A 27,084-nucleotide genomic window follows, 5' to 3' on the forward strand; every position below is an offset into this window, starting at 1 on the left:
CACAGCAAGGTTAAAAACCCTGGTCTTAAATCAGTTTGTTGGGGATCCAAAAGTGTGTCTAGGTGACTTGGCAAGATGACCAGTGAGACATGGTCAAAATGAGGGGATGGAGCAGATGGGTTAAAATCCAGGTACTGTATGTGTGTGCGCTTGACTGTTGGGGAGAAGCTTTAGGCAAGAAAACTTCCATATGTAATGGGGCAGGTTCTGGTAAGAGGTAGATTGGGGCACCTCAAGTAACAAGAATGACTCATCTTCAGATGGTCCTCCTGAATGGACCTATGAAGAACAATGACTGTGGCTGGTGGCTTCCTGGTGAGTCCGGCTGTCTTGTCCGCAGACTCTATTGTTCTGTGGGGTTTGCATCTTCATTTCTATGGAATTCCTGGTTTGTTGAGGATGCTCGTCTCCAGATGCAAGGGCTTTTTGATACAAAACCTGTATCTGGTGACCTTTTGCTTACAAATCATTTTGCCTTATTGCCAATATAGTAGCCTGGCTTTCTGGTGAATCAAATGAAGTGTCTGGATCTTTACTGGCAAGAAGGTCAATGAGGTCAAGACGAGAGGATCTTTTCCCAGGGTCTTTTGGCTTAGGTAAATCCATCTTTGGTTCACTCTTGAACACAAGATGGAGACTAGCAGCTAAAGCCTCCTAACTGGCCACAGGTTTCCCACCCCTTGCCTAAGTGGTCTTCTTAAATATTTCTCAGAAAACAATCCCTCTCTCTTCCTATACTGTGATTCTTTGTGTGTTTCCCCCAACGGCAGGGTCACTGGCATTCTGTTACAGACATCTTATCCCATCTATTGGATGGCAAAAACTAATTAGACTAGTTCAGATTCTTTCAGCATTTAATCACAGGGTTCTATGGAGAGACTGAGTTATTATAGTTGGTGTAAATCTGGTTGATTTCATCTTGATTCTTTGACCAGAAGGCTCTTGTTTTTGCTGTTGTGGATGTTTTGTTGTTGTAATTTGATGACAACAAATTGTATATTCCCTCTCTCATCGCTTTCAGGCTTGTTTAGAAGATTCTTTTGATGTCTGCACCCCCAGGAAGTCTGCAAGAAGCGTCCCTTAATCTTCTAGCCCAGCTTAATATGCACACGTTACTTAAATTGTTCCTAGATAACTTCATTTTGCTTTGGAACAAGACAAGGCTTCCAGGGAGAGAGCGATGTGATTGGCAGTAGTAAAGGTAAAGGGATCCCTGACCATTAGGTTCAGTCGTGACCGACTCTGGGGTTGCGGCACTTATCTTGCTTTATTGGCCGAGGGATCCGACATACAGCTTCTGCGTCATGTGGCCAGCATGACTAAGCCGCTTCTGGCGAACCAGAGCAGCACATGGGAACGCCGTTTACCTTCCCGCCAGAGTGGTACCTATTGGCAGTAATATTGTCTAAATTAAATGTGCCTCCGGCCTCTTTGATTTCTGGGAAGTAAGATTAGAATGAGAGTTGGTTCATAGCATCTTGCGGCCTCTCTAGCCATCTTGGCAATAGATTCAGCAAGCCAAGCTAGATGGAACTGGACAGGCTGAAAGCGGATATGTGAATTGTTCTTAAGTACCACACTGAAGGATTCTTCCAAACTGGAAGAAGCCCAGCGATTTTCATAGGTTTGCTCTTAAATTATTTTATTATTATCATTTACAGTGGTACCTCGGGTTACATACGCTTCAGATTACATACGCTTCAGGTTACACACTCCACTAACCTAGAAATAGTGCTTCAGGTTAAGATCTTTGCTTCAGGATAAGAACAGAAATCGTTCTCCGGCGGTGCGGCAGCAGCGAGAGGCCCCATTAGCTAAAGTGGTGCTTCAGGTTAAGAACAGTTTCAGGTTAAGTACGGACCTCTGGAATGAATTAAGTACTTAACCCGAGGTACCACTGTATTAAACTTACATACTGCCCTTCATCTGACGATTTCAGGGTGCTTCGCAAGGTAAAATGCATTAAAGGTTAAACTGAGAATAGAAACAGAGGGTATTTGACTAATATTTGCTGTACTCATAGAGCCCATCTTACAATGGGTCTTGAGGGCATCTGCAGGGTTTTTTGTTTTTTCGTACGTTTATGTGGAGGCAAAGTATGTATGGCTACCAACGAACAAATAAACTGACAAACAGAAAATAACTAGCATCAGAGAACAGGTTTCCATTTCTGGCAGAATTGGTGGGTGAGTAATGGCGAGCTGTTTTGCTAGACCTGTCCTGAGGAGCTGGGTCTATCTGTGTTGTTTCTCAGTGGGCTGCTGGCTGTAGGGAGACCTGGAATCCAAGCAACAACTTTCCACTCCTTGCTAAAACACCCAGTTCTTTCCCTGATTCCCTTCATCCTTTGAACTAAAAAAAAAAGAAAGTGTCTGTATCTGTTTCCTTCCTTTCAGTGTGACCATACTTGTTACAACTTATCAGTGAAACCTACGGTTTTTAGTTACTTATGCAAGAGGCTCATCAAGTTGATGTTGATGATGACTTGTTTCCCCCAAATGGCTTTGGATGCTTTTTGTTTGCAACTCCTGTCCTAGGGAAGAGCTGCAGGATGGCATGGTTTGCATGCAAAAAAGTCCCGGGTTCAAGCCAGATCAGGCTGAGAAAGACCTTAAACCCCAGAGGGCTGCTGCCAATCATAGCTGGAGTAGATAGCATTCAGCTAGACGGACCAACGGTTTGTCTATTATGAAGTGATGTGGCAGTTACTTCAATTTCCCCTCTATTCACATATTTGAAAGCTTGGCCTTAAAAATACCTCCCTTTGCAGGCCCTGCATTGAGCAAACTGGATTTTGCAAGGCATCATTTGTAGGATTAAAGAAAAGAGTTCTCAAAAATGAATTGAATGAGATTATGGGAACAAAGGAAGCCTTGTGGAGAGAAATCCAATGGTCGACTTCTTAATGAGTTATATGTTAGTCCCTGAAAATAATAGTGGCAATTGTTTGCATTGTTTGGGGTCCTGGCTCCAAACAATGGACAAAACCATAGAAGCTGATGGAGGGTAAGTGTTTTTGTTTTTTTAATGGAGGTGGTTTCCTCCCCTTTTGGTACCAGTATCTTCAGCTTCACATAGATATTTCACTGCATTGGCCTTGTTTATGAGTTTGCTCATTATGTGTTTTCATTGGAACTCTCACGAGTAGCTAGCAAAACACCTGCCCCTATGGTATGTCTGGAGGGAGGGCTTGTATATTGTATATGCCGGTATATGCGGGTATGGGAAAAAAATGGATTTCCTTGTGGAATATGGCTTTACACCATCAGGAATAGAGCAGCCATAAGAGCATCTCCATGTGCGGTTATTCTTTCCATAGTTCATGCAAAGGGGAGAAACTGCAGAGGGATGCATTTGGGAACACCATTGGATAAGGGGCTAAATCTACCCCTTGTATCTCTGGAGCTTTGGTTCTCCAAAGCTGAAGTTCTTAACACAACCATTGTGGCTTTTGCTTGTATAGCTCCATCCTGGATTCAGTTCTGTGGTCACACTAGAATATAAAGCAGGCAAGTTGTTAAATCCAAGACCAGAACAGAACCATCTTGCACACTGAAAAGATAGGTCAGTCGGTAGAGCGTGAGACTCTTAATCTTAGGGTTGTCGGTTCAAGCCCCACATTGAACACAAAAGATTCCTGCATTTCAGGGGGTTGGACTAGATGTCCCTTGTGGTCCCTTCCAACTCTACAATTCTATGGTGTACCCATTATTTTAAGGGTGGGGAACCTGTGGCCCCTGACATACCCTCCAACATTTCTTTGATGAAAATAGGGACGTCCCATTCCATAATAATAATTTTACTACAGTGGACGCTCAGGTTGCGAACGTGATCCGTGCGGGAAGCACGTCCGCAACCCGCAGCACCTGAGCACACGTGGGTTGTGATTTGGTGCTTCTGCGCATGCACAAATCACAGTTTAGCGCTTCTGTGCATGCGCAAGTGCCAAAACCCAGAAGTAACCCGTTCCGGTACTTCCGGGTTTGGCGCGGTGCGCAACCCAAAATCGCACAACCCAGAGCGTCTGTAACCCGAGGTATGACTGTATTTATCCCCCACCCATCTGACTGGGCTTCCAACATTTATAAAAAGATAGAAAAACATTAACCTTTTTTTAAAAAAACAAATCCCTATACAGGGCTGCCTTCAGACAACTCAGGGGTCAGATAACTCCATACCCTCCAACATTTCTCCAATGAAAATAGGGACGTCCTAAGGAAAAGTGGGGCATTCTGGGATCAAATCAGAAACCGGGATGGCTTCTCTAAATCAGGGACTGTCTCTGGAAAATAGGGACACTTGGAGGGACTGCCCTGATTTGCTGTTGGATTCCAGCTTTCTTCAGCCCCACCCAGCAAGGCCCAGGGATGACGGGAACTGCTATCTGAAAACATTTAGAGGGCCATGGGTTCCCCAGCCCTGCTGTAACACAATATCTCAGTCTAGGTGGAGACTGTTGCAACTTTGCATTTTACAGCTTACCTGGCAGCCATAGACAACAGGGGATTTAAAGCAGAGAAATAAGCAGGCTTGTAGAAGAAGGGCGAATCTCTGCAAGAAAGGTCCTCTTGGTTTCTTTGCTTGCTGTGGAGGAAAGGAAGCCCATCCTTTGGCCTCCATCTCTCCTTGGGCTGCCCACTTGGTGGAAAGCAGGCTAATAAATTGCCAATGCTGCACTTTCCTGCTGGCAGAGAAGGGGTTTGGAGATGCCACATTATACTTCTTTGGCTGGCTGGTAGAAATAAAGAAAGGGCAGGCTAGTAACTTAATGTGTGCTTACTTACGAAGCTGCTTTATTCATCCTGCAAATAGTGCATGAAAGCTAGGTAAAGGTAAAGGGACCCCCAGCCATTAGGTCCAGTCGTGGCTGACTGGGGTTGCGGTGCTCATCTCACTTTATTGGCCGAGGGAGCCGGCGTACAGCTTCCGGGTCATGTGGCCAGCATGACTAAGCCACTTCTGGAGAACAGAGCAGCGCACGGAAACGCCGTTTACCTTCCCGCCAGAGCGGTACCTGTTTGTCTACTTGCACTTTGACATGCTTTTGAACTGCTAGGTTGGCAGGAGCAGGGACCGAGCAACGGGAGCTCACCCTGTCGTGGGGATTCGAACCGCCGACCTTCTGATTGGCAAGTCCTGGGCTCTGTGGTTTAACCCACAGTGCCACTACCAGAGCATAAAAGTACCTTTTGCTTTGATCTATAGGAAAAGATTGGAGAGCATCCATCACCACACCTAAAGGGCAGCAAGCTAGCTTAGGAGGTGCGGGTGACATAATGCACACAGTTCTGTACTCAAAACAGCTTGCCTCCTAGTCTGCCAACAGAGACTGGCTACCTCCCTCCTCCCTCCCTCCGCTCAGTGGTGAGGCTGGTGTAGGCTGAGATGGGGTGAGAAAGCAATGAATACTTGAATACCTGCATTGTTAAACCCATATCCCTTGCCATGCAAACTGTTTCTCTTCCTGCTTTCTATGAGTGGGCGGTAATTGTGTGAAAGTGACCCTAAGCACTTTGATGATGGGCTAATTGCAGATAACTAGAAGTTGTCCAGCCCCAGCCAATAATTGCTGAAGCATTTTGAGTAAAGCAGGAATTATTGTTATTTTTTAATATATGAGAAATAATCCCCAAAGAATTCTTTTATCAGGACTAATATCACTGAATTGTTCTTCCTTTCAACTTAATAATTACCTTTGCATCACCGGCACTTACCCCTCCTTAATTTTGCAGGAGAACTGTCTTTGATGCTGAGAAGAAACCCTCCTAAGGATGAGTTACTGGAACCTGGATAAGAGAACTTGTCTGCAGTACTGCCGGCATTTTTTGGTGGACAATGGAGTTTTTCATGGTAAGTGGCACCTTACCCCTCTAGCTTCTGCCGTCTCTTGTTTCTTACCTCCCTTTAAGTGTGGCTGAAATTACACAGTGGGGCCTACATAACAGATGGTCCTTATCTACCTGCAGAGATGCAGTCTAAAGGTTGAAATTTATTCTTAGAAGTGGGGCTTTGTCACTCACTGGTTTGTTAACACTTTCGTACGCTTTTAGCGGAAGGGGAACAAACCTTTGGGAGCAAAGCAAAATCGGCTGTGTAAGTGTCAGGTGCCTTGTTGACACTGTCATTCCGATAGTTGCACTTTGAAGCCGGAATCTGATATTTTGTGGATTCCGGTTTGTACTGACCTATCCTGCACTTCCCAGACTAATGTGTGGATCAGAACACACTGTAGTTATCCTTTTGGATTTGGACTTTTCTGAATTTAGCAACGCAGTTCTAAGCTTAAAAAAAAAGCCCCCCCCCCAAGAACTGTTTAAAAATGTGGCTTTTGTGAGCAAATGCATTACAAAAATGTATTGAAATACAAATTTTTGTCTTGATTTTTTTTAAAATGCAGATTAACACAGAAGCAGGAAGGAATGGCTTTGGTTGCTGTTGTTGTTATTTATTAACTTGTTAATCATCTTCTAACCAATTACCTCAAGGGGATGTGAGGGAGAAGAAAGCCAAGGCTTATATTATCCCCTTCCACACACCCCACATAAAGTGTGATTTGCAACCATTTGCTTGAGCTTTAACCACCGAAATCCTACACTGGGTGGCAGTATTGGACTTAAAATGAAAGAATTTCATTCCTTCACGTATTCTTAAATCACCTTGTAAAAGCATAAGAAATTATATATAATTACATTTCTCTTGTCTGGAGACATTATTAATCACAGCGACTTGCAATATTGCAGCAGTTTTTCAATAAAAGAGGTATAAAATGGCATTTCAGTGTCTAATATTAAAATGAGAATCACTTTTTATGACTGCTTTTTCAATGGGTGGCGAGTTTTGGACTCCCTCTCCCAGTAGAAGCTGCCTAAGCCTCTTGCAACATATAGGGGTGTCTCTGAATGCAAATTCAGTTCTGCTGTTGCTGCTGCAGTTTTATTCATCTGCTCCTGCCCTTTCTTGCCTGCTATGAGCCAGAAGAAATGGTGGCGGGTCCTTGACTTAACTCTATACACCTTCTCAGGCTCTGCGCCCATGATCTGCATCAGCCAAGGGCCCATCAACCTTTGGCCAGAAATGTTGAAGTATCCAGCCTTAATTGGCAGAACCTAAAAGACCACCAGAGAAGTGGGCTTTGCTCCTCTTGCTATGACCAGGCGCACTTTCCACTAGGAAATGTGGAAATTCCAAAGGGTGGAATTCCTTGATATTAGCATTTTATTTCGTTTCAAGATTCAAAATTACATTTTAACACTTGATAAGTATAATCCTATTCTGCAGTGCTAATGACTTCCTGCTCACCGACCCTCGATGTTTATAATTGTAATCACATATAATTGCATTTTAAAGTACCCTCATACTGAGTTTCATCCTCTTCATCAGGTTTCCTAATATAATCTACTATTTCCACCCCCCCTTAAACTTCAAACTCCGCTGTGGACTTCATATATAAAGAGTTGCTTTTAAAATAAATTGGAATTAACGACACCTGAAGGACGCCACATAGATACCCCTGGTTTAGTGTGATATGTGAATATGGCCTGTATCTCTTTAGTTCAGCTGAAGTATTCCTGAGGAGAGGAGAGGTTATTTGTATTAATTTTCATTTCTGCCTGCCTGACTCTGTGTGTGTTCTACAGAAGTTACCTGCTTCGATGCTAATTCTGATGCAAATGTGAAAAGGACTGAAAAGCCAATATTTGTGTTTTTGTTGTTGTTCTAAGACTAGAATTACAATTAGCATGAATTAATTTGAATTCTTATCATACTGGAAACACAATATTCACCAGGTTGGTGTTGTGAAGTTGAGAATCCTGGAGATAATATTGATTAGCATCTCTCATATATTTATTTTTGTGAACAAAATATGAAATGTATCACTAGGCAATGATTTTATCCTGCCTCTTCATTATGCTTTGTGTTTGGTTCAAAAATTAATCCATGTTTCAGGAGCTGAGGTCCCCCCCCCCATGAATAATCTGATTAAAGATAGCAACATTTTGTATGTGTTTGCCCTGTCTTCTTGCCTGTAGGAGCTGCTACTAGGTGTGACTGCAAGTAAGGACTTGGAAACTTAGGAACCAAGCCAGTCCTCCTGGTCTAGGCTGCTACTAATCTCTGGATTATTATTTTTATTATTTCATTTTTTCATTTATTGCATTTCTATACTGCTCTTCATCTGTGGCTCACAGGGTGGTTTACAATATAAAAACACAAAAATACATAACATAATAACAAACAAAAAACAATGCTCCTTCATGGTGTATTAAACCATAGATGGTTTAATTAGTCAAACACCTGGGAGAAAATGAAAGTTTCTGCGGGGGGTCTAAAGGTACGTAATGAAGGCTCCAGGCGAGTCTCCCTGGGGAGAGCATTCCACAAATGGGGAGCCACTGCAGAAAAGGCCCTTTCTTGTGTTGCCACGCTCTGACCAGGCATGGGCAAACTCGGCCCTCCAGATGTTTTGGGACTACAACTCCCATCATCTCTGACCACTGGTCCTGTTAGCTAGGGATGATGGGAGTTGTAGTCCCAAAACATCTGGAGGGCTGAGTTTGCCTATGCCTGAGTCTGGACCTCTCGCGGAGGCGGCTGGTTTCTGCCCCTTCCACTGCTGGCATGTGGCCCCCTCCACCTTAACTTGGAGAGAATGTGGCCCTCGAATGAAAACATCTTGCCTATCTCTGATTTATTTAGGACTTATAATTTGTCAATTATAGCCTTTTTCTGTTTTTAGATTAGCCTTATAATATTTGCTTGATTCGCTTATTTCTACAGTCTTAGGAATGTTAGGGTCATTCAATTGCCTAAGCGGAAAGCAGGCACGACATGTTTAATGAACAGCTCGTTTTCTTTGATCAGTTCCAAGAAGAGCCGCCTCCCTTTTTTAGTGTTATTAATCCTGGTTTGGAGGGAATTATTCTCTCCCCCCCCCCCTTCTGATGCCTGTCTGAAGCATACAACTCCTTGTTTAAAACTGCATTTAATAGCAGTGGATCCACTTTGCCGTATAAAATCAGTTCCTTTCCTCTCTGCCTTGGAGACCTTGGTCTTAAGAATGAATTGAGTGGTGTTAGAGTCCTGTCATGTTAGATGAGTCTTGCTCACAGAGAAATCTATCCCTTGCTTTCTTGCTTGGTGCAGTTAATTTGGTTATGTTAAGAGTATCTGATCGTAATTTTCCCACTGTGCTTACTGTGATAAAGTCATAATTGGACATGTAGCACAGGGAACCTCCTTGCAGTCTCAGCAGGAAATGAAACATGTGAGGACTGATTCATTCTAAATCCCAGCAAAGGAATAACAGAGCAATGCCCAATGACTAATGATGGTTCTTAGGCCCGGAGTGCTGGTCATAAAAATAACACCTACGTGCCAATTTCCCATAGTAACTAGCAGCTGAATGTACAAATCATGCAAAACGGCATGATATTTGTGTCTCTGAACATAAAAAGATCTCTGCAGGATCACACCAAAAGCCTATCTATGCCATGGTCACACATTACATTTAAAACACAATGATACCTCTTTAAACAGCCATGACTTCTCCCAAAGGATTCTGGGACCATAGTTTATTAAGGGTGCTGAGGGTTGTTAGGAGGTACCTGGTCCTCTTACAAAGCTACAATTCCCAGAGTTCCCTGGGAAGAGGGATTGGTTGTTAAAGCTTGAAGCTTTTGGCCATATGGTTTTTTGAAGTTCAGTGTGTAAGATTTGAAAGTCTGGACATGATTATATAGGATTTTCAGGTACATACCGTATTTTTCGCTCTATAAGACGCACCAGACCACAAGACGCACCTAGTTTTTGGAGGAAGAAAACAAGAAAAAAAATATTCTGAATCTCAGATGCCAGAACAGCAAGAGGGATTGCTGCGCAGTGAAAGCAGCAATCCCTCTTGCTGTTCTGGCTTCTGGGATAGCAGCGCAGCCTGCATTCGCTCCATAAGACGCACACACATTTCCCCTTACTTTTTAGGAGGGGAAAAGTGAGTCTTATAGAGCAAAAAATACAGTAGTTCTGAGTATGAGATTACTTTAGGGAATCCTTTCTGCAGTGACTTCTCTGCAGCGGATCTCTTGTGCATTGCAGAGGATTTTGGGGGAAGGGGGTGTTCTTGGGAACGGCATGAGCATGGATAATGCTATAGAAATAATAATAGGGAGACTCCTATTGCTGGACCTCTCCTCCTCGTAGAAATGTGGAAGGTTGCATTTTGATCTTCAGGGCAGGGAGGTAAAAGGTGTTCATCAGTGGGTGATGAGCCACCTGGCAGAAAGTCACCCCCAGGAAATCAGAAGGCCCTGAGTGGAGATCAAGAATAGTGAGGATTCCAGTGGGAGAGATTTGGGAGGTGAGAACTGGGGTGGGTTGTCTGCAGGACAAGGTGTTTGCAGAAGAGAGTCTTGCCTAGCGTGGTCTGCAGAAGGGAGTTGAGTGGGAAGATGTTTTGCAATAACCACTGCTAAGTGGAATGTCGGCACCAGACTGAGACTGGAGATGAGGAATGGATGGATTTCTCTGCTGTGTTCTCCTTTCCTCAAAGGGGAGTTGCTCCATCCCTTTGACCAGCTCGGTTGTCTTCTTCTGAACCTTCGCCAACTCCACGATGTCCTTTTTTGAGGTGGCCAGAATGGCATGCAGTCCTCCCAGTGCAGTCGCACCATAGATTTGTATAAAGGCATTATGAGATGACCAGCTTTATTTTCAATTCAAAGCCATCCTCCCACTGGGAGACACTAACCACCCCTTGGACCGACTCTCCAGGGCCTCAAGCAGCAATTTCCCCCTTCTCCTGTCACTTTATTCCATTTCACTGGAAATGCCCAGAATTGAACTTACGAGGTTTTTCTTTATTCTTTTTGCATGCAAAGCTTGTGCAAGGCTTACTCTCTTTTCCTGCGTCTGTGAATAGCAGCGGGATAATTGGTAGTGTTGGACAAGGTGTCATTTGAAGAGGCAGCAATCTTCTCACTGAAGTAAAGGTAAAGGGACCCCTGACCATTAGGTCCAGTCGTGGCTGACTCTGGGGTTGTGGCACTCATCTCGCTTTATTGGCCGAGGGAGTCGGTGTACAGCTTCCGGGTCATGTGGCCAGCATGACTAAGCCGCTTCTGGCGAACCAGAGCAGTGCACGGAAACGCCGTTTACCTTCCCGCCAGAGCGGTACCTATTTATCTACTTGCACTTTGACATGCTTTCGAATTGCTAGGTTGGCAGGAGCTGGGACTGAGGAACGGGAGCTCATCCTGTCACGGGGATTCGAACCGCCAATCTTTTGATCAGCAAGTCCTAGGCTCTGTGGTTTAACCCACAGCGCCACCCACGTCCCTTTCTCACGGAGGATCCACTTCTCACTGAGGATACCCTCCCAAATTCCAAGAAATGAACACTTCTGAGTGCAGCCAGTAGAGGCCAGCAGGCATCTCTCTATGTGTTTAGGAAGCTCATTTCGGCTACATGGAAAAACTGCCTGAGCAGCGAATAAACATTCTGTGCATGTTAAACCTGACCACTTTCATGACTCAAAGCTTGCCTGAGGGTTCCTTGTCCTTTTCTAATGTTATTAGGAAAAACTGTTAATAGCTCTATTTGCATGATATTAATATTCTGATCTGCTTATGTCAGAAATTCCTTGCCACAAACATTCAGGCTGCTGCTGCTGATGTCTGGTACTCCAGGGAGACTCTTGAGTGCCCCAAAGCTAAAAATGTCATACATATATAACCAGAGAGAAGGGGAGGGAGAGATCAGAGCTCAGATTAGATCAAGTGTTATTATTTTTTGCTGGTGCTTTTCTAGTGGGAATCTTTAATTTGTAGCATGGAGGAAGGAAGGAAGAAAATAGCCATTTGGATTCGATGTGCCAGAGGAATGACAAATTTATAGGCTACTCTAGGATTGAGTCTCTGGACATGCACAAAATATTCTAGGGGAGTATTTAAAAGGGGAGTTAAAATGCATTCATGTACCCCAAAAAGCAAGCATGGAAACGCTAAACTTAAAGCTCCTATTTTAGTACTGGCATAATGCAAGGAATATATATTTGATTTGAACCAACCCTAGTGAGTTTTAGGTGCATTTCAGAGACACATCTGTTCACTCAGGTAGATACCCCACACTTCTGAAGGTGTTTTCTGAGTGTGTTCTGCTGACTAGGAATGTCAGTGCACCCCCTTCCTTGTTTGCATCTCATGTGTCCTTTTTGAACATCTGAAGTGGGCTTTAGAGTGCCTGCATGTTGCCTGTGCAATTCTGTTTGGTGGTGGGGAGATGACCCTTCTCCTTGGACTGTAGTGGACTTGAGGTCCCTGTGTTCACAGGTGTCTTCTGAACCATAGCATTGACACATTTAGGGCTTACCCACATTTCCATTTGCCAGGCCGCTTTCCTCCAGGGAAACCTGCAGTTTAGTGCTGAATCGGAACAAATGGCAATTGGGGTTTCTGTAGTGGCTCGTCTCCACTCTTGCGCCATATGCAGAAGCCAGCTTTTCCCTTGTTTGGTTCCACCTTCACTGAGCTGACTTGCGTGACACAGAAAGCCAAACGATGGCTTGCCTTCCTGCACATTTGTCCAGTCTAGAAGAGCCAAACTATGGCTTACGGAGGCAGCGTGAATGTGCGGGCTCCCAGAAAGGAACCAACAGCTGCCTTTTCTCCACATTTTACAGTCATACCTCATGTTGCATCCACTTCAGGTTATGTCTTTTCAAGTTGCGTCCTGCGGCAACCCAGAAGTACCAGAACGGGTTACTTCTGGATTCGCCGCTCGTGTATGTGCAGAAGCACTAAATCGCGCTGCGCACGTGCGCAGACATGGCACTTCCAGATGCAAACACTTTGAGAGTTGCGGACATGCCTCTGGGACGGATTACGTCCACAACTCGAGGTTCCACTGTATTGCCATGCTGCTCTAAGCCAGCATTGGGCTTAGCGTGTTCCCTGAACTGGGGCTGGTGGCTAAACTCTATCCCTGCTAACCATGAGCTGTAGCCAAGGGCTGTTCTTTTATACATATATAGTCCTTCTTTGCAGTCAGCTATCTGCATTCCGTTGTAAACGTGCTTCTGCCTGCTCTACGTTCTTGGGCTTATTCTTGTTTGTGGAGTTGGGGAACACCATGCAGACAGGTGCACGTTCAAAAGGATACATCAAGCTTATTTTTAGCAGTAGATCTCTGGATACATGTCAGTGAAAAGCCACCCTGCGGCTGTATATTCCACATAACTATTGATCTCTGAACTGCTAATCCTACATCTCTTCATTTCTTAGAACTCTGTGCACGCTATGCTTTGGTGTGTGTGGGGGTGGGGTGGGGTGGGAATGGCACGCCAACATCCTGTCTTAGTTTATCCCAGTACGTTTCCGAGCACAGTTCAAAGTATTGGTGCTGACCTTTAAAGCCCTAAACGGCCTCGGCCCAGTATACCTGAAGGAGCATCTCCACTCCCATCATTCTGCCCGGACACTGAGGTCCACCTCTGAGGGTCTTCTGGTGGTTCCCTCACTGCAAGAAGCCAAGTTACAGGGAACCAGGCAGAGGGCCTTGTTGGCAGTGGCGCCTACAAGAACTGCAAAACTTTTAGAAGGCATCTGAAGTATAGGGAAGTGTTTAATGTTTGATGTTTTATTATTTTGCTGGAAGCTGCCTGTAGTGGCTGGGGAAACCCGGACAGATGGTTGAGGTATAAATAAAATGATAAGAATAAGAATGACCCTGTTCATGTCCAACACAAAGCGGAAACATGCTTTAGCGTAAAATGGTGAGTTGGTTCCAGGAGAGGAGATTGCGGAAGCTTTGTTTCTCCTTGCTCCTGCTGCTGCTGTGCTGCTGTCAATCAAACCATGGTTTGCCTTAGCATATCATCCAGTCTTTCACTTGTCTAGACGTGCTGTAACCAAGGTTTGTTCTTGTTGTGGAGGGCATGACTTGTCACAAGCCCAGTTTCAGATGATATGCTAAGCAAGATTAGAGTAGGAGCCAAATGTTCATGATCTTCTCTCTTGCAACCTGGAAAAAACCCATCTGCGACGCTCATGATTTTAGTGTGTTGACTTCTGCCTATATTATTGCATTTTGGGAAAAGCTTCTAGGGCTGTGTTTAGTGTTCCGTGGCCTTTCATGGGCTCATTTTATAATAGCTGAATTGGGTAATTTGGGTTGCAACACAATGCTTATATAATATTGTTTTCCCCCTCCATATTTATTGTAGGAAAGCAAAGTTCTGCCCTCCACTAATCGCTCTCTTTGGCAAAAAGTAGCAATTTTTCAATGACTTTGGATAGTGAAAGAAAAAGGTTGGTGAAGCAGAAAATTAAAATTATTGTGAGGCTGCAATTCTTAGCTTTAACAAGCCATGTTGTCAGTGTTTTTTTTTTTTGTGTGTGTGTATGTGTAAGGAACATTTTGTAATGGGAGAGGGTTCACTGTGACTGTTTTGCTTAGGCCACTTGGCTACCTCACCGTGCCTTTCCTGAATTGCAGGGGCTGGACTAGGTGACTTTGGGGGTCCCTTCCAACTTTGGTGATAGTTTCTGCATCTGTGTTATCAATATTAGGCTTGGCATTTTATTTGCTGTCGGATCTTACTGATTTACCCATGACTGATTGAAGGGCTTTAGTGCTGTCTATAGAGGTAGCATACTGAGATATTTTAGCCACATCTTTTTCTCATCAAATTGGGCCGCTCTCCATCTGCTATTGGCCTGCAGTCAATTGATACTTAAGTATTGAATTTCTTACCTGCACCACACCATAAAGTCCCAGCAGATTACCACCATAGGAACATATGAAGCTGTCTTATAGCAACTCGGACCATTCATCTACCTAGCTAAGTATTTACACGGATGAGTAGTGGCTTTCCAGGATTTCAGACAGGGCCATACCTGGGAGACTGATATTCTGCATGCAAAACAAATGTTTTGCCACTCGGCTACAGTCCTTTCCCCTGTAAGGCAAGGGATGGCTTGTGCTTCCCAAATATAAAGCAATAATCCATGAAGCAATTTACAAACAATATAAAAATACAGTTGGTTAAAAAGTGCACAGTTGTCCTTCGGATATCAAAGGACAGAGCCAAAAGGTGCGCCTTCAGTGTGGGATGAAAGCTGTGCAATGAATATGCCAACTCTTCTCTGTGGGGAGCCAGTGCCACAGTTTATGGGATGCCACAGAGAATGCCCTCCTTTGGACTGCCAGTCCTGAACTTCTGAGGGTGGTGGAAATACCAAGAGGGCCCCTCTGTCAATCTTATCACACAAGATTTGTAGAAAAGGAGGCAGTCACCTTAACCATATTAATGGTCACACTCACTCATTTTGGTTTCCCAGACTACAGCTTGGGTGGGTGGGATTTTATTCTTCTTTTTAAAAAATAGTTTTTATTGAGAATTTCAACATAACAATTTATAAAAAACATATCATCCTCATTTCCGCCCCTAATTTTCCTCCCCCCCCCTCCGGACTTCCCATAGCTCCTCTCTCTGGTTTCTAAGCACATGTTATTTTCTGCATATTATCAAATTGTAATGATCCTCAATTTATCTATCTATTTGTTACCAATAGTAAGTTTGTGTTTGTTTATTCAAAACCTGCCAAGGAGATCAGTTCATTTTGTTGTTTCTTTAAATACTTTGTAAAAGGTTCCCATTCTTCTTTAAAGTCACAGTTGTCCTTTTCACATAACTTATGTGTCAGTTTCGCCAGTTCCACATATCCCATTAGTTTCCCTGGCCACAGTTCTTTTGTCGGGATTTCTTCGTTCTTCCATCCTTGTGCTGTTAAGACTCTTGCCGCCCTGGGATTTTATTCTTGATGAAAACGCTAACCTTGTCAGTGTTGACGCAGCACCTTAAGAAAGTGTGGTCCAAAGGAACCATTTCATTTAGCATTTGATTTCTCCTAATGATCAAGGCTGAGAGAGAGCCAGTTACGATTATCTCATGCAGACCGACGTCTCTTTGTCCCCGGAGCATCTTGCCTTAATTTATGATTGATTGACCCTACAGAATGGTCAAGAAAGGCTTTCAAATATATCTGCTCTAGGATGCTCTGCAGAGTTTCCCATTGAATAGATTGGCTCTCTGCGCTGATGTTGGCAACAATTTGAGCAGAAAGCAGGCAATCCTGGAAGGACAGAGATGGCTCAGATTCAAGGTACGTCTAAGCCAAACCTGCCTGTTTGGACAGGTGTTGCAAAAAAAGAAAAAAGAGGATTGTCATTTTAGTTTCCCCTTTTCCTTTCTAGACAAACTAATTATAATCTCAGCGGCTTTCTTCATGGGTGCAGCTGCTTCATATTGACTGTGATTGACAGTCCTAGGGATCTGACATAAATCTTACATTTCAGCTCTAGGCTACTGTCCCCTTCCCCCGTCTGTTCAGGATGAATAAATGCTGCTACCCTTTCTCCTTTTGTGTGGCAGTGTATGTAGCTTTTAATTTTTTCAATCCCCAAGCTTGAGTTTCTGTGACTTTCCTGCTAATTAATTCACCATCTTCTGTATCTGAAAGTGAAAACCATAGATTTGTGGCTCTGTCACCAACATGACTTGGCATGACACATCCATTTATGTGATAAGCAAAGTAGCATCTTTGGGGTGGTCAAATCAGTCTTATTTCTGATCTGCACCTCTTTCTCCCAGAAGTCAATTCCCTCCTGTTTCTGTATTATTTTGGACCAGTCATGATGGAGCATGCTAGCCAGTTCCATATGAGGCTCCATCACCATTGTCTAACAAGGTCAACAGAGAGGTAGAGTTATTCATGGACAGAGCCAGTGGGGTGGACTAGGACCTGGGAGACCAGATAAGTCCCCATTTAGCCTTGAAGCTCATTGGTTGACCTCATTGACTTTGAGTCTAACCTCCCTCACAGTGTTGTTTTGAGGATAAAATGGAGAGGAAGGGAGAACCATTTACACCACCATGAGCTCCTTGGTGGAAAAGTTGTACGTAGAGAAGAACGTGAGATTCTGCTGAGTCAGGCCAGTGTCCCATCTAGTCCAACACCCTGTTCTTACAGTGGGCAACCAAATGTCTGTTGGAAACCAGGGAGCAGAACGTGAGCACAAGAGCATTCCACCCTCCCAGGGTTTTACCATAGGGGTCTGCAAGGCTTACCTTGCCTGGGCCGGTTCACTGCTGCAGAGCCCCCTCCATGGGCCAGATCACGGGTGCTCATGAGTCCGCGTGCCTGTGATTTCTGTCATCTGTGTCTGCGCAGACTTGCAGAACTGCGGAAGCGAGTCGCCATGCTGCACCAGTTTAGCACAGTGTGCATGGACTCGCTGAGTGGGCGGCTTAGTTTGGGGGTGGCTTGTGGGCCGGTAGAACGACCCCCATGGACTGCTTGTGGCCCATGGGCCTTAGGTTGCTGACCCCTGTTTTACAACAACCAGTGTTTGGAAATTGCCTCTGTGGTGTAGTCATAATCCATGAGCTAAGGTTCAAACTTGAAGTGCTGTGTGAAGGATGGTGGAACAGAGGAGGAGCAAGTGAATCTGAAATTGAGGGCTCTAAATAGTTACAAGATCTGGAAGTTGGTGGACAGGCAGACTAAGAGTGACATGCAGAGATACATAGAGAAATGAGGAAACTACACACTGGTCTTTTTCTGGCCAACTTCTCTAAGCCTAATACTGGCTTGCATGGAGCCACCCAATGGTTTCGGGACTGAGTTGGAATTTAAACTGGAAGCTCTGTGCAACATCAGTGTCTTTTCCAGAATCATGGCATTGCCTGATGACATTGAACAGAAGTGGGGGACCTGTAACCTTCTGGGTGTTGCAGGACTCTAATGCCCATCACCCCTAGCTAGCATGATGGAAGCTGTGGTCTGTGAACACCTGTGAGGTCCCAAGAAAATCCCTCAAACATACAGCAGAAAACTCAAATGACACACAACGAAGGCTTTGGAACAAAAGTCTGTCATAAGTATATCCAAGTCTGTACTCTATTCACCAACAGTTGATTATTCCAAAACTGTTCCTGGAAGCTTGTTTTACAATTTCATTAGGTCTGGTCTCCAAATTCTCCTTTTAAGTTAATTAGATGCAATGAATAGATGAAAAAGGGGGGTGGGAGGCCTAGCAATAAACCTCAGAACATCCGCTCTCTCAATAATGCCAGTTTAATAACATAAAAGGTCCTGCTGGATCAGACCAAAGGCCTACTTAGTCCAGAATCCTTTTCTCACAGTGGCCAGATGCCTGTGGGAAATTCACAAGTAGAACAGCAACTCTCCCTACTTTTGAGTCTCAGCAGCTAATATTCAGAGGTAAAGGACCCCTGGATGGTAAAGTCCATTCAAATTTGACTCTGGGGTATGGCGCTCATCTCGCTTCAGGCCCAAGGGAGCTGGCCTTTGTCCACAGACGGCTTTCTGGCCACCATGACTAAACTACTTCTGGCACAACAAAACACTGACGGAAACCAGAATGCACAGAAATGCCGTTTACCTTCCTGCCACAGTGGTACCTATTTATCTACTTGCACTGGTGTGCTTTCAAACTTCTAGGTTGGTAGAAGCTGGGACAGAGCAACGGGAGCTCACCCCATCACACGGATTTGAACCACTGACCTTCTGATCGGCAAACCCCAAAGAGGCTCAGTAGTTTAGACCATAGCGCCACGTGTCCCCAGCAGTGCGGGCAGAACATAGCCACCATGTTTAGTAGTCACTGGTAGCCTTGCCCTCCATGAATTAGTCCAATTCTCCTTTAAAGCCATGCAAGTTAATGGCCATCGCTACATCAACGTGTATTTATTATGGCACTGGGCTGCGGAAGAGAGCTGTGTCTGTGCTACAAATAACAGGGCAACTTTGCGTGTTAGCACAGTCAAGTCAATGTATGAATAATGGGTACTTCCTCTAACAGCAACATAAATGCAGATGTGGAAGATGCACAGGTCTCAGATGCACATCTCTCCAAAGCGTGCTTTGCTTGTTACTGCTTCTCATAGTATCAAGAGCCAACCGGAGATATAGAGGGTTGATTCAGATGCCCATTTTCCACATGGAAACTTAGCAAGCTTGTAAACTTAGCAAGCAACCAAATCGGGAATTGGTTGTCTGTAGTATCCAGACTCCTTTCTCAGGGCAATCTTTGTCTGTTTCTTTTGATTGGTTGTGGAGACATGGTAAAATTCTCTTTGTTGCATCCTTGAGACCAAAGTTTTGCAGTGTGGTCTAGGCTGCTGATGGGAGCGGACAGGATGTGATAGTTCTGCTAAAGCATTTGCTGTGGTTGCTCATAAGCTACTGGGTCAAGTTCAAGGATATTGCATTGATATACAGTGGTACCTCGGGTTAAGTACTTAATTTGTTCCGGAGGTCCGTTCTTAACCTGAAACTGTTCTTAACCTGAAGCACCACTTTAGCTAATGGGGCCTCCTGCTGCCCCCGCGCCGCCGGAGCACAATTTCTATTCTCATCCTGAAGCAAAGTTGTTAACCTGAAGCACTATTTCTGGGTTAGTGAAGTCTGTAACCTGAAGCCTATGTAACCTGAAGCGTATGTAACCCGAGGTACCACTGTATGTAGCTTTGAACAACCTAGGTCCTGCCCGGGGTACCTTAAGGACTGCTTGAGAAGCTCATCTGGAGGAGCAGGTTGTAGTCCCCCATGTTACAGAAGCCTGAATGGCCTCACCTAAAAGTTGGCTGTTTTGTGTTACCATGCTGTGCAATACTCTTTCAGCAGAGAGGTTCTCTTGACGAAGGAAGAAAAAACATTATCATAAGCAGGTGCTAACTTCACGAGTATTGCAATTATTTGTCTGGAAACTTCAGTTGATCTGTTTAATCTGCTGGATATATTTACAAATTCAAGCGAGTTCTTGGCTCAGGAGAAGATTGTGATGTTCTGCACTCAGGAAAATTATGGCTGTAAAAGTAACAGGAAAGGACTCTTTACGCCAGCATTTCTTCTTTGCAAGCAATTTCAGTTAAAAACGAGAACTGCACAGGAGCCCATTATATCATAAAGTAGCAAAATGAAAAATAACTTCACTGAGATTTGCTTAGGTATGCTAAATGTTAAAAGGCTGTGACATAATTGGTGTCTAATGCTGTGTAATTGAGAGGAATCTGATTATCTCGGGAGTAAAGGAGAGAGTGAGTTCAGCGCAGTGATTTGCATTATTAATATTATTGTTTCCAGCCCTTCGACAGCAGGCTGTAGGGTTGGTTACAACAATTTAAAATTCAGACGTAAAAAAACCAGCTAAAATGAATTATCGTCACAGAAATAGGGTGGAGTCCTGAAAAACACACCTCGTGTTTCAAAGGTCAGGATAAAGAGGAGGGTCTTCAGCGTTAGCTGAAAGTGAAGGTGCTGGACACATCTCTCTGGGGAGGGAATTCCACCACTTAGGGGCTGCCACAGTGAATGCTGCTTCTGTAAGGTAAAGAGACCCTTGACCATTAGGTCCAGTCGTGGCCAATTCTAGGGTTGCGGCGCTCATCTCGCTTTATTGGCCGAGAGAGCCGGCGTACAGCTTCTGGGTCATGTGGCCAGCATGACTAAGCCGCTTCTGGTGAACCAGAGCAGCGCACGGAATCGCCGTTTACCTTCCCGCCAGAGCGGTACCTATTTATCTACTTGCACTTAGACGTGCTTTCGAACTGCTAGGTGGGCAGGAACAGGGACCAAGCAATGGGAGCTTACCCCGTCACGGGGATTCGAACCTCCGACATTCTGATCAGCAAGTCCTAGGCTCTGTGGTTTAACCCACAGCGCCACCTGCGTCCCCAACTTCTGTACCAAATTTAGCCTTACCATGTGAGACCTGGCTGAGCTTCTATGGAAGGTCCATGGTGAGTTCCCCAACCCAACCCAATCCAAGCCAACCCAACCCAACCTCTTCCAGTTGTCTTAAACTACTCTTTTAAAGGAGTTGGGCTTCAAGAATGCTCCCTGCTGAACTCTCCCCTTTGCATCAGGACCTTAGGAAGCTGCCTTATACTGAACCAGGCCAGTGGTCCACCCAGTAAATGTACTGTCTACTTTTACTGGCTGTGGTACCCCAGGATTTCAGATAGGGTTCTCTCCCAGCCCTTCCTGGAGGTGCTGGGGATTGAACCTGGGACCTTCTGCATGCAAAGCAGATGCTCTGCCTCTGAGCCTCTTCCCAGTGGGATCTCAGTCCAAAGGCAATGTTACTAGTTCTTGGGAAACAGCAACAGGTGAGTGCTCTTACTATTGTGCATTGCTTGTGGGCTTCCTGAAGGCATTTGGCACAGGAAGAAGAAGAAGGCTAGACTAGGTGGAGCTTTGATTTGGTTCAGCAGGGCTTTCTGAGGGTCTCATTGGAAGCCACTAGGGCTGGATTGATTCAAAGTCATCTGTCACTAGGCTTTAGATGCTGAGCTTGTGCATCTTGACCTGGACTGCATCAGCTGTGACACATTGGCCAGGTCAGTATTTATCAGACTTAGTCCCCCTTCACTTAAGAAGGATGCTGTGGGGAGATTAATTCTGGGCTAGAGGTGAGGCCAAAGCAAATACCATACAAATACAAATAACATTAAGAGTGCTGTTTAATAATATAAAGGACATAAAATCCTCTCTGGAGCTCTTCTGATAAGATTCATTCAAGGCAAGTGGTGGTACTGGCAGGTAAGCCTTGTGTTTTTGGCCACCTTCATTCCTCAAGCCCATTGTTCTGCATCAGACCAAAAATACCACAGGGACAGCAAGGATTTTTTCCTGCTGGCAACTCACTTAGGTGCCAGGTGTCTCCAGTGAGGGCAGGCTGTGGATGGCCTTGTTGACAACCAACTGCTGACAGGCAGCTGGAGAAGAGTGTGTTTGCAGTGTACCCCCCAGGCTTTTCTCCTCAGGTTTGCTGGCGCTCGATTGAAAGACGGAGAGAGCCTCTTGCAGGGAGTTGGATTCTAGCTGGCTTTGCTGAAGAAGAGTCAGAATCCGCTGCTGTACTTGGTATAAATGCTGTGTAATATTCTTGGAAGAACTTGATTCTCTCGAGCAGTTTTACACTGAGGCAAACCAGTGGACCATCTACTGCAGCCTCCTCTGGCAATGACTCCTAGCATCAGAGATATATTTAACTGAAGATGCCAGAGGCTAAGCCTTGGCCCCTTAGCAGGGAGACCAGTGTGTTTCGGAAATCATAAGCACTCAAACAATGCACAAGACACCAAGGAACTCTCCACCAGGTTCTATGCCTTTATCAACTGCATGGCTGATGAAGAGCCAGGACGGTACAGTTGTTAAGAGTGTTTGCCTAATTGCTGGGAGACCAGGGTTCTAGCCCCCACTCAGCCATGAAGGGTGACCTTGGGCCACTCACTGCCTCTCAGCCTAACCTACGCAGGTTGTTGTCAGGATAAAATGGGGAGAGGGAAATTCACGTATGCCACCTTGAGCTCCTTGGGGGGAAAGGTGGGGTATAAAAATAATAAAATAAATGGCAGGCAGAAATTCAACAGGTACACACCTCCCCGTTGCCCACACAGAAAGGAATATCTGTAGAATTTCAGTCTGCTGTGTTCAGGGTTCGTAGACTCATTTAGGCAAAAAAAGGATGCTGAACCTAATTATACGCTTGCAGTTTTGATTTATTTAAGTTCAAAGCAAAGTGGGAGTACCGCCCAATTAACAATAATTTACAAGCCCTTTCTTTGTTAAAGAAAGTCTTGGAAAAGCTCATTGTGCTGTCTTTTGTCTGCTTTTTTCCACTTCACAAATTCTCTCAGCTAGAGATTTTTTTTTTTAGTGGTATTCTGCTTTCTTTTCTTCAGCTTTCAGCTTGCGTCACTCCTCTGATTTTGAAACCCAAAAGTGGGGATGGGTTTTCTTTTCCGAGGTGCAAAGGATTTCCTCCGTGACGTTTGAGAGACCTGCTTCTCACAGTGCTTTGTGCACATTTTGAGCCTTGAGGATTTGAATCATTTCACTGTGCCTGCATGTCTCATACCCAAAGTGGTCCTGCATTTCCACAACAGCAGCTGCACAGAGCAGAGCTTTCCAGTCTTCCTCTCTGCCTGGGGATTTTTTTCTTCTTTCCCTCCCTACCTTCCAGTTTGGAGCAAAGTTATCCAGGATCACCTTTTGGATTTTTAAAAAAATGATTCCTACTCTACGGTCCTCTGATTCTGTGATTGCTAATCTTCCCAAATCCATGCCGCGGACCACATAGACTTCAACTTGTTTCGTAACGGACAGGATTGACAAAGTTCATGGATACTTCTAAGAATTGTGTTGCAAATATTCTATCCCTGCAGATGTGAATGAATTTGGGCTTTTGCTTCAAGGAGACTTTCTGCTCTGCCTGCCAATAATGTATAACAATAACAGATTTAATGGCAGACCTCGAAGTATATAAAAATTTAAGCCCAGAGAAAGGTAAGGATACCATTCACATTCCTATAAGTCTTTGGCAGAAAGGCATGATGTGCAATCTCTTTCGGATTTTAAGGTGCATTTCATCTCAGTGGCTGTTAAATTACCATTTGGGCATGGGCAGCTGGTTGTTGCGAGATGACTGTCAGTATGATGGAATATTTTAAGCTTGTTTTTCTCCACTTCCTTTTATTTGATGTAGGATTGATTCAGAACATCTTCATGTGCAGGTAAAAGTCACTTCTGTTCATGCATGGAGGAGTCACCAATATTCTTTCTCTGAAAAGCCTCTCCAGAGAATCAAAGGACCAGTGTACCGGGCAAAGTGTCACCGTGGTTGGTAACGAGTAGGGGCTGCAACCCAAGGGAGGGAGAATGTGTCTCTTCCAGCTGAGGTGTTTTGTTTTTTAATTACAGAGTATCTTTGGACTCAGCCCATTTGTAAACCTTTAAAAAATGATAGTTCTCTCTCCCCCCCCTCCAAACCTATGCTTTCTTATTGGCACTTTAAAATTATATCATCTGTTGTGCATCGTCTTTGAATGAAGGTTGATTTCTTGTTGTCCAAATGTATTCTGAATGAATTGTTCAACCATTTTTCATGGGGTGGCATTGTTTATGGTGAAAAGTGGGTTAATTTCGCCTTAAAAGTTGAAACAAGCTGCTTTCATATTTATAGCCATTGGGTCAATCTGTCAAACACAAGGCATCGTACATAAATATAATCTGCCGTACATGACAACATGCATCGATCTTCCTTAGCGGTGGGAGAAGGTATTGAGTCTCGACCTATAAAAAACACAGTTTTTCTTTAGTGCGGCAAGAGACAACATTTCTCCATTAAATTTAGTAGATTGTAACGGGAACCGAATTATACTCTGGGTCCCACAGGAAGCCTGGCTTCTCTTGGTGCAAAGGGGGATTGTTGATGCCTCTTGAAAACAGAACTTTCCTGCTGCTCTGACCTTCCCCTGCACTTCCACCTGGCCAATTTTTACCAAGTGCTCCTCCAGATATACAGGATGGGTTGAAGGGTTTGAAAAAGCAGCTTGCTGCCAGGTGTGTGTGTGTGTGTGATTCACCTCAGGGGTTTTCTTTGTAGTGTTGTTCGCCGCAGCTTGTGGGGAGATATGTGGTTTGGATTCCTTGCGGTACTAGAATGTCATGCATTGTTGTTAAGTTACCGTTAGAGGAAATTCTGCAGCTTTTAAGCAACATGTGACCGATGGATGTCGGTGGGTGCAACACAGGTATTTCATCCCAGGTCCAATCTCAAGCACATCCAATTGGCTACCAGGTCTGCAGAAGATTGTATCAGAAGTCCTGCCCATTGGATTAGGGAGCACTAGGCTAAACTGCCCAGTAATCTGACTCTGTTTAATAATAATAATATTTTTTTATTTATACCCCGCCCTTCCCGGTTTAAAAACCGGGCTCAGGGCAGCTAACAGCAAATATAAAACACTGATTAAAATGTGACTTAAAAACAGCATAAAACAGCATAAAATACAACATAAAATGCAGCATCAATATCAATAAAATTAAAAAAAAAACAGGGGTCAGGGAAAAAACCCCCCGTCAGTAGACATCAAATGATTACCAGGGCTAACTGGCCAAGTTGGTCCTACTAGGGCCAGCAAGGAGACCAGGGAAGAATTTAAATGTGGGGTCCCAGAAAGGGTTTCTTCATAGAAGAGGAAAGGGGAAAAGGGAAAAGGGAATAGAGGATCCGGCTAATTCAAATTGAAGGCCAGGCGGAATAGCTCTATCTTACAGGCCCTGCGGAAGGAGATCAAGTCCTGCAGGGCCCGAGTCTCGTGGGACAGAGCATTCCACCAGGTTGGGGACCATCACTGAAAAAGCCCTGGCCCTGATGGAGGATAGTCTAGCTTCCTTAGGGCCCGGGACCTCTAAACTATGGTTATTCATGGACCTTAGGGTCCTCTGCGGGACATACCAGGAGAGGCAGTCCCGTAAGTACGAGGGTCTGAGGCCACATAGGGCGTTAAAGGTCAAAAGCAGCACTCTCTCTTTTCCCAGCCATATCCCGGCTTCCTTGTTGAACCTCCTCCTGTTTTCCTTTCCTTTGCACCCTGATGTACCTTGTCTTGATCTTACAGGCTACAAGGCTGAAGGCAGGGCTTGTGCATTTTAATTTTTGTGCAGAGCCTATCATATTTAGGGGCCTTGAAACGTAATGTCACCTCTTATTTAAATACGTGTATATACAGATTCAAAGAATCATAGAATTGTAGAGTTGGAAGGGATCCCAAGGGTTTTCTAGTCCCCAGCCCCCTTGCAATGCAGGAATAATTATGCAAAATCTTCTTTTACACTAGCCTGCTAAGAGTCTTAAGTCACCTGTGTTTCTGTGCTAGCTGCAGAGGAGAGGTTTTACCTTCTATGTAGCCGGAAAGGAAATGCCGGCTCGTTTTTCTTTTTCTTTTTGCAGGTTGTAACAGCCCTGGTCTTATGTTATTATAAGATGATCCCATGGAGGAGAAAAGTGGCTGGTCAAGTTCTCCCCTAGGACTGTTTGGTGTAGTGTTTGGAGTGCTGAACTAGGACCTGGAGACCAGGGTTCAAATCCCTGCTCAGCTGTGAAGCTTGCTGGATGACCTTGATCCAGTCACAATCTCTTAGCCTAGCCAGCCTCATAGGACTGTTGTGAAGATAAAAATGGGGAGGAAGAAAGCTTCAGGGTGCGATATAAATGCAGTGAAATAAAAAAGTATTAAAATAAGAAATAGGATGTGGTTCCAAAATGTGGCCCATAGCATGTCGGTGAAGAGCACTGGGAATTCAAATTCTGCAGAATTTGAATTGCAATGCAATATAATAATAACAATAATAATTTAATAATAATAATAATAATAATAAATAATAATAATAATTTATTATTTATACTCTGCCCATCTGGCTGAGTTTCCCCAACCACTCTGGACAGCTTCCAATCAAGTGTTAAAAACAATACAGCATTAAATATTTAAAACTTCCCTAAACACGGCTGCCTTCAGATGTCTTTTAAAGATAAAATAGGTGCTTATTTCCTTGACATCTGACGGGAGGCCGTTCCACAGGGTGGGTGCCACTGCTGAGAAGGCCCTCTGCCTGGTTCCCTGTAACCTCACTTCTTGCAATGAGGGAACCTTCAGAAGGCCCTTGGCCCTGGATCTCAGTGTCCGGGCTGAACGATGGGGGTGGAGACACTCTTTCAGGTCTCCACATAAAATGCAATGTAAGAAATAAAAGGAGCAATAAAAGTACAAGTAAAAATTGCACAGCTCCTAGCACAGCACGTTACAATTGCTGCAACAGGCAGAAGAATCCTTAAGTGGCATAGCTGTCAACTTTCCCCTTTTCTTGCGAGGAATCCTATTCGGAATAAGGGCATTTCCCTTAAAAAAAGGGAAAAGTTGACAGCTATGTTAAGTGGTCCGCCAAAACCTTCAGCAATTTTCAGTGCGTCCCCGGGGGAAAATCAAGTTTGGGAATCAGCTGTCCTAGGAAATACCTTTTGATTTTGGAAAGTAATTTGAGGTAGCACTTCCTGGCGGGTTACACTTCTGGCATGCTGTTTAGAGCAGAGGCCAAATACACAGAGGGTTTAGTTTATCTAGAGTTCCAGGAACTGTGTTTATATTTTTGGAGATCTCCTGTGTTTTGTATACAGAGCTTGGAGATTAATTTCATGCATATGCTGGAGCAGAAATGGGCG

The 27,084-nt window shown here is 44.4% G+C and overlaps 1 protein-coding gene across 13 annotated transcripts in view; it reads left to right on the top strand.

Moving 5' to 3' along the window:
• The window catches only part of PLCH1 (phospholipase C eta 1), a 141,833-nt gene that overhangs the window by 19,310 nt on the left and 95,439 nt on the right, over positions 1–27,084 (top strand). For 8 of the 13 annotated variants that reach the window (XM_083613030.1, XM_083613032.1, XM_083613033.1 and 5 more), the window contains exon 2: positions 5,733–5,850. In XM_083613030.1, coding sequence (XP_083469156.1) covers positions 5,772–5,850 — 79 coding nt within the window. In that variant the 5' untranslated portion in view covers positions 5,733–5,771. Of the gene's footprint in view, positions 1–5,732; positions 5,851–22,871; positions 23,370–27,084 lie in introns of those variants that run through there. The other 5 variants (XM_083613034.1, XM_083613027.1, XM_083613028.1 and 2 more) reach the window with 2 other exon arrangements.

This window comes from Podarcis filfolensis (genome assembly GCF_964270895.1).
Source record: "Podarcis filfolensis genome assembly, chromosome: 5".
Classification (NCBI taxonomy): domain Eukaryota; kingdom Metazoa; phylum Chordata; class Lepidosauria; order Squamata; family Lacertidae; genus Podarcis; species Podarcis filfolensis.